Source organism: Neophocaena asiaeorientalis, unplaced genomic scaffold (genome assembly GCF_003031525.2).
Source record: "Neophocaena asiaeorientalis asiaeorientalis breed wild unplaced genomic scaffold, Neophocaena_asiaeorientalis_V1.1 scaffold46, whole genome shotgun sequence".
NCBI lineage: Eukaryota > Metazoa > Chordata > Mammalia > Artiodactyla > Phocoenidae > Neophocaena > Neophocaena asiaeorientalis.
The window spans coordinates 4,252,103-4,259,935 of record NW_020175393.1 but is presented as its reverse complement, the minus strand read 5'-3'; the positions used below and the strand labels follow the sequence as shown (position 1 = coordinate 4,259,935).

General features: G+C 51.5%; 2 protein-coding genes across 4 annotated transcripts in view; both read right to left on the bottom strand.

Moving 5' to 3' along the window:
* Window positions 1-2,426: 2,426 nt before the first annotated feature.
* Window positions 2,427-3,070, bottom strand: LOC112413878 (pyroglutamylated RFamide peptide receptor-like). Its single transcript, XM_024766057.1, is given in 2 exon segments — window positions 2,427-2,980; window positions 2,983-3,070. Coding segments are annotated over 2 exon segments (642 nt in total).
* Window positions 3,071-3,454: 384 nt separating this feature from the next.
* The window catches only part of RAB44 (RAB44, member RAS oncogene family), a 35,964-nt gene continuing 31,585 nt past the window's right edge, over window positions 3,455-7,833 (bottom strand). For all 3 annotated transcript variants that reach the window (XM_024765914.1, XM_024765915.1, XM_024765916.1), the window contains 2 exons: window positions 5,290-6,775; window positions 3,455-4,714 (listed from right to left, as the gene is read on the bottom strand). In XM_024765914.1, coding sequence (XP_024621682.1) covers window positions 6,685-6,775 — 91 coding nt within the window. In that variant the 3' untranslated portion in view covers window positions 3,455-4,714; window positions 5,290-6,684. The remainder of the gene's footprint in view (window positions 4,715-5,289; window positions 6,776-7,833) is intronic.

Genomic DNA, 7,833 nt, shown 5'->3' with positions numbered 1-7,833 from the left:
ATTCCATGGGTGACTTTACTCCATCTGATCACTCATCTCTCAGCAAGTATTTACTGAGCATTAGTGCCAGGCCCTGCTCAGGTTGGAGACACTGTCTCACACACAGTTGCACCCTCATGGGCCTAACCCCTGCTCTGGAGCAATAAGCAAGGAAATCCTACCACCCTGGGGTATCGACACCAAACCAATGAGAGGGACCAGGATCTGTGGCCACCAAAGCGGGGCTCTTGGGGCAGCCTAAATGCCACACAGGTCATGTGCCCCGGATGACTTACTGCTCCTCTGTGTGATGGGACTGTCACTCCTACCTTGCAGGATCGTTGTGTGGTCAGAGTGACATGTAGATGTGCACGCATGAAGCGTGTGACATTCCCAGGGCCTGCTGCACTAGGTGCGCAGTAAACACCACTTTCCTCCTTGTCCCTCTTCACATATAAGTCCCTGTGACCATGAGGGACCAGGATCACAGGGAAAGGGGATTTCTCCCTTCTCTGGGTGAGTTAGCTCTCAGATTAGCCCTCCAGGCAGCCTTTCCCAACCAGCACATCACAAGAGATTGGTGCTAATTATACCAAAGTTTGGGACTTGCTTGCTTCTTAGACGATTGTATGGTAAATTAGAGCTGATTCACCACGGTCCTTATAATTAGATGCCCCTCTGACTTGCATTCCGATCTGCTTTGAGTGGGTACCGGCTGGAGTCATAGCTCGAGAAGAAGAAAGTTCCCATAACCAGCAGCCCGTTTTTACCTCATCTTGGGCTCCCGTGGGAAAGCATCGGGAGGAGAAGGCCGCCTGGCAGGGCAGTCGAGGCTCAGAGCCGCTGCCACTGGTGCACCGAGAGTGTCTTTACTGTGCTCAGCACGGTAGCTGGGTTCTTTCCCCAGGTGTGTTCCACGGAACACTGGTTCCCTGGCATGGGTTTTGGGAAACTGCCCACTCTGAGCCCCTCTCAGAGAGTCCCCATGGCCTTCAGGGTATTAGAGGCTTTGATTAGTCCTGTGGCAAAGAGACTATTTTGACTTGGTTCATCCCAATGTTTGCTAAGCGTTTTGACCATGGGGTCAGGGTGTATGTGTGTGTGTTTAGCTGTAACACTATCACCAAGCAGAACATGTTGTCTTGGGAATTTCAGTAGAGACAATCTCCCTGGTTTCCAGGCCAACACAAAAGCCTGAGGCTTTTTCCCAGGAGGCCAGAGGAGGTCATGGAGTTGGGGAACTTCTCAGAGGGGATGGGGTAGGAGAGGTGAAGACCTCCAGTTGCCTCTGGAGAGAAGGAAGGAGCCTCAAAAGGGGCCCCTGCTCCTGCCACATCAGGAAAAGAAACCACAGAGAAGAAAGGAGGGCGTTCAGAAATTCACAGGCCCAGACTCACGGCTCCATTCTGACTTTACTTCATGGTATTCCTTTATTGGGCTGAGAGGTGTGTGTGGGACAGGGCTGGGGGAGGACAGGCAGAGGAGGGAGAGGCAACTGAAGGGTCCCCCTGGGCTATGAGCCTCTACCCAGGCAGCCCATTCAATCCCCAGGCCTTACCCCAGGAATGAGGACCCCAGGAATGATCAACCCCCAGATGATTCCTCTACCCACTTCTCTGCCTTTAGAAGTCCCTTTACCACTCTCACTTCAAATGCCCCTGAATTAATAAAAATAAGATTATAATAATAATGGTAATGACCAACACTCATATGTACTTACTAAGTACCAAGCATTCTTCTAAGCACTTTATATGTATTAAGAAAGTGTATCTTCATAACAACACCATCAAGAAGGTACTATCATGATCCTGTTTTCCAGATGAGAAAACTGAGGCATAGACAGGTCAAGGGACTTGTTCAAGTCATACTACTAGAAAGTAATGGAGCCTATAGTTATCCATCTGAGCCCCAAGGTGGAATGGGAGCAGCGACCTAGTTGCCGTTTAATTGCGGTGTCACCTTTGCTGGGCTACGCCTGCCCTCTCTGGATCTTAGTCTCCCAACTGGTAAAATGGAGGGGATGGGATCTATGTCATAGGGGTCTTCCCATCTCTCTTGAATCTCAGCTCTCCCATCAGCCTAACCTCTCAGACCCCCGCCAGACCCCATAGGCTTCCTGGGGCCCTGTCATGTCCAGGCTGGATTCTCTCTATTGCCACACCAGCCCCTCCCACATCCCTGGGATGCCTGGCTGCCATTGGCCTGCAGAAGAGGTCCCTGAGCCTTGCCTGGAAGGGGCAAGAGAGGTAGAAGCAGAGGATGGGGCTGACAGCACAGTGGGAGTAGGCCAGGATGGTGGAGAGGCTGGATGGCACAAAAGCCACCAGCATGGCAGGCCGGTCACCCACAGCTGCCACATAGCCTAGCACAGAGCAGGGTCCCCACATCCACATGAAGACCACCGGCACCACAAGGATGAGCCCTGTGTTCTCCCGGTGCTCCATGTTCTACCCCCTGGGGCTACGGGTATGTCTCCACAGGAGCCAGCCCAGGTGGCTGAAAGAGGAGCCCAGCCCCATCATGCAAGGCAGGAAGGCCAGAGCTTCCAGCAGGGTGAAGTAGCAGGAGGTCTGAGCAGGGTTCAGGAGCAAGAGGCAGGCCTGGGCCTCCTCCTCCATGACCGCTCGCTGGAACAGCCAGTTGGATAGCGATGCAGTGAGGCCCAGGACCCACGTGGCCCCACAGAGCAGCAGGCGGACACCCAGGCCAGACGGGAGGGCCGCGTCAGGCCAGGCCACTGCCACATGGCACAGAAGAGCCATGGCCACCATGCCATAGAAGGTGCAGACCATGGTGGTGGTGTTGGCAGCCTGGCTGATGGTGCAGATGGTGGGGCCCAGCCACCAGTCCTGCCACAGGAAGCTCAGCAGGAGCACAGGCACCACGCCGGCCAGGAAGAGCAGGTCAGACAGCGTGATGCTCGCCGTGAGGCTGTTGGTCAAGGTGAGGAGTGGGTGGGGGGCGCCCGGACCCCGGCCCACCGCCAGCAGCCCCACCTGGGGACGAGGCCACAGACCCCGTCAAAGAGGAGTCGGAGCAGTCGCTCAGGTGTAGCTGTGAGACCGGCGGTGGACGTGGTGTTGGCCTCCATGCTCCTGCTCTGGACACACAAGGACAGGATAGAAACCTGCCCGAGGGCTGCCTCCCTCTTTCCCTGTTGAGCTCCCTCCTTTAACAGACCCCTGCACACAGTGGGTGCCCTTGGCATGCACCAGCCCCTTTAGACCTCACAACAACCTGATGGCATGGGCTCCATCAATTCCCTGGGTTCAAATCCTGACTCTGCTCCTTGGGAGCTCCATGATCTCGGGAAAGTTACCTCATGTTTCTCTACCTCAGTTTCCTCAACTTTAAGGAAACGAGGAAATAAAGGAAACAAAACAGGTGTCAATAGTAACTGTCACTAAAGGATGAGATTCAGGTAATTTTCATTTTCTTCTTTTTAATTTCTGTATTTCTAAAATTTCTGCAGGGAGTACAAATTTAATCTAATAAACATTATTTACATATTTAGCATATATATTTAGTACAGTATATATATTTGTTTATTGTGTGTGTGTGTATATATATATATATATTTTAACAAAACCTTGCCCTGCCTGTGAAATGAGCAAGTTTTTTTTATATCTTTATTGAAGTATAATTGCTGTACAAAAATGAGCAAGTATTAATTTGAAGTTCAAGTGGGAAAATGAATGTGCAAGTGCTTTGAGAAGGTATAAAGCCCCAACCAGTGGTTCCCAAGCATGTCTACACATTGGGATCAGTTGAGGAGTTTCAAAAATACTAATACATGGGTCACACCCCCAAAGACCCGATTTGATTGGTTTGGGCTTTGACAGTTTTGAAAGACCAGCTTGGGAACCTGAATAATCTGAATCCAGATTATTAATAATAATATTAATAATAATCTGAAGAACTCAGCATTTGCCTGGAAGTTCACTCTGAAGTCTACCTTGAGTCCCTCCTGCTGCTCTCCTCACCTGCCTTGTGCTGCTCTGAGGTTCCCGGGCCCTGCTTAGTGACTTGGAGCCCTTTGACACCAGGAAAATCTAGTGCCCCCTCCGCAGCTGTACTCTGCACAGAAGCTGGATCCAGCCAGAGAAAGCCAGGAGAGGCCTCTGGGCAGGTGTGCAGTCCCTTCTAGCACCCCACCTCCAAGGAACTTGAGCTAGCTGCCTGAGGTGGGATCAGAGCTGAGATGGGAGGGGCAGGCAGAGAGGCCATTTCTATACTGGATCCCCCAAAGAATAAGGGCTCTATCCACTCTACTGGCTCCCCCAGGAATCACACCCTGCCTACCTGCCTCATTAACTCACTGGCCCATAGGACAGAGATGTTGGTGCCTGCCAGATCCCCAGACCCCTGAGACAGAGCCATTAGCAACAGTAGGACCTGCCCCCCACCTCTCAGCCAGGGCCAGGCATCATTTACTCCAGCTCACCTCTCCCTGTCTCTCTGTCTGTCTCTGTCTTTCTCTGAGCCTACTACAGCCTAGAACCTGTTCAGAACAGGAGGAGGCTTGTGGGCTGACAGGATCCAGGAAGGGAGAAGACATTGGAGCTAAGGAAGAATCAGTGAGTGGGACCAGTAAGAGAAATGGCTGGATCACAGGAATCATTCTGCATTTGCTAGTCTAGAGATTGAATGGGATCCATTAAGGGCATCTAATCTAACCCTCTGGTGGCTTCTGATGCCTGAATCTTCCCCACCTCACCTCTTTGCCAAGTGTTACCTGGCTTTGGCTTGTATGCCTTTAGTGACAGAGAGCTCAGTCTTTTAGAACTGAGCAGAGGGATAGGGGCCAAGAGTGGAGACTCTGATTAAATTGATTGGAGGTCTCTTTCCTCTATCTCATTCCCTCCTCTTTCTCCTTCATTCTCTCTCTCTTACCCTCTGCCTCCGGAACTGTATTTGCTTGTGTCTATGCAACTGAGGTTTCCTCTGATTCAGCTGAGGAAGTCACCAGTACCCGAATGATTACAAAGTACCAAACTCAGCACCCTGCCCACACTGGACCGCAGTACCTGGTGAGCATTATTTTGGTCAACGGTAAGATGACACAACCGACATTTATAGCAAACACAGATGACAGGAGATAGTCCATCACCAAGAGGCTGTCTGAGACTCTCAAAGCACTCTCCCTAAGGGCACTGAAATTCCCAGCCCCAGGCTGTAATGTGCAGCCACCTTTCAGGAGGCAAATGTTGTGCAATTCTGGGAATTCTCACAAACGCTCCAAAGAGGGACCCTTGAATAATCTGAATCCAGTTTCCCCTGTGGCTCCCCAGGCTCCATGCCAAGTGTTACCTGGCTTTGGCTTGTATGCCTTTAGTGACAGAGAGCTCAGTCTTTTAGAACTGAGCAGAGGGATAGGGGCCAAGAGTGGAGACTCTGATTAAATTGATTGGAGGTCTCTTTCCTCTATCTCATTCCCTCCTCTTTCTCCTTCATTCTCTCTCTCTTACCCTCTGCCTCCGGAACTGTATTTGCTTGTGTCTATGCAACTGAGGTTTCCTCTGATTCAGCTGAGGAAGTCACCAGTACCCGAATGATTACAAAGTACCAAACTCAGCACCCTGCCCACACTGGACCGCAGTACCTGGTGAGCATTATTTTGGTCAACGGTAAGATGACACAACCGACATTTATAGCAAACACAGATGACAGGAGATAGTCCATCACCAAGAGGCTGTCTGAGACTCTCAAAGCACTCTCCCTAAGGGCACTGAAATTCCCAGCCCCAGGCTGTAATGTGCAGCCACCTTTCAGGAGGCAAATGTTGTGCAATTCTGGGAATTCTCACAAACGCTCCAAAGAGGGACCCTTGAATAATCTGAATCCAGTTTCCCCTGTGGCTCCCCAGGCTCCACCAGCCACACCCCAGCTGCGCCTCAAGTGTATCCGGAGATTGACACCTCAAGGCAGAGGGCTGCACCAGGGGCACCATGGCATGGGGCCAGGAGTGGGATCCCCAAATGTGGCCCCTTAGAGGCACATCTTGGGGAAAGAGAGTGGGGTTGGGGCTCAGGGAGACAGGGGGGATGGAGCATATCAGGGGCCATCAGAACATCGCTCTTCCCCAGGAATCGGATTCTGCTCGAAAGAACCCCATGCTTGCACACAGATACAGTGAATGTGACAAGGTTCACCGGCTTTGCCAGGCATAGAACAGTGGGGCTGCTTTAATAAACAGTGTACTTTGTGATTAACAGGCCATATCAATTTGTAATCAGCACCAAAGCAAGTTCTTTGAAAAGTTTCTCTCCCACCCTTCCACATTTGCTCTTATTTCTGACTACACAAGCAATACCCAATCATTATTGAAGATCTGAAAATACAAATACATATAAGAAGGAAAACACCCTCACACATTTACCCTGTAATTTTACCACCCAGAGATGTTTTGCCAATATTGTGGTGTATTTTCCTTAAGTCACTTTTCTAGACTCTTCTTTCTTTAAAGAGTTTTAACCTCCCCCCCTCCCCCCACTACCAGTCTTATTACTCAGAAAAGTCCTTTGGAGTACAAAGGACAGCATTAGTGCAGCCACTCCCCTGGGATCCAAGTCCTGACCCGAGGAGGATTTTCCTGAACTTCCAAGCTGGCTGTCTCTGTCATTGCTGTGTCCAGGCAGGTGGGACAGGATCCGAGGAACAGGAAACCCAGGGAGGTGGCCCGCCTAACCTGGCCAGGCCAGGTGCTCAGGAGCAGCAGCCAGCTCTCTTGGGTGGCCTCTCGGGGGCCACCTCCACCAGTGAGCCCTTCAGGCGGTCTTCTTGCATCTTGAGTAACCTGCGTGAAGATGCCTGGGCATCAATCCTCTCTCTCACCTCCCAGGGGCAGCAGGGAGGGGCCCAGGGGTGCAGCTGGGGGGCTGCCCCCCCGAGCTTCCTCTCTCCCAGCTGCTGTGCCCCTGTCCTGCGTTCCACATGACACCAGAAAAATGGGGCCACGGAGACTTCGGCTTCCTGTCTCTTTTCTGGCATTCTCTGTAGCCTACTGTGTGCCAGGCGCAAGGGACTCTGATTATGACAATGAAGCCATCATGTCCTTGCCTTGAGTAGTGAGAGAGACAGAGAGGGGAAGGGGCGATCAGGAGCCAGGAATGGGGAGGCACACAGAGGGACTTCACACCAGGTCCTGGAGGGATTTAGGGAACAAGGAGGCAGAGATGGAGCTGAGACTGAGGAGTGGACAAGGGTTCACTAGCAGAAAAGAGGGAGGGGTGTGTTCTAGGCAGAGGGCAAAAGCTCAGCGTCGAGAGAGAGCTTGGGGGTTGGGGAAGCAAAGCCCCTTCGTTCATTCATTTATTCACAATATATTTACTGTGTGCCTGGCTCTGTCCTAAATCACAGAGCCTAAGGACTAAATGGCCAGAAAGAAGCCTTGGAGGCAGCAGGGATTCAGGGCTCTGCTGGCCAGGAAGCCACATTCAGGAACATGGGCTTTTATCCTAAAGCAAAGGGAAGCCACTGAGCAGTTTCCTGTCGGAGGGATCTGGCGTGATCAGGTTTGAAGTTTAGCAAGCTCACTCTAGCTGCTTTGTCAGAGAAGGGGCCCAGAAATCATCTGGTCTAATACCGCTCCCCCCTCACTCACTTCATTCATTTATTGAACACCTAGTATGTGCCAGGCCCCAGGAGGAGGGACTGAACAAAACAGACATGACCCTGCCCTCCTGGAGCTACAGCCTGGGAGGGAAGGCAGGCAGCAAAAAGAAAACAGACAAATGCATGTGTAACTACAGTTTGTCAAGAGGGGCTTTTTTGTTTTTTTTTCAAGAAGGGCTTTGAAGGACAGAAAGAAGGTAATCATAGCAGTGGGAGGGGTGTGGTCAGGGAGGGTCCCTC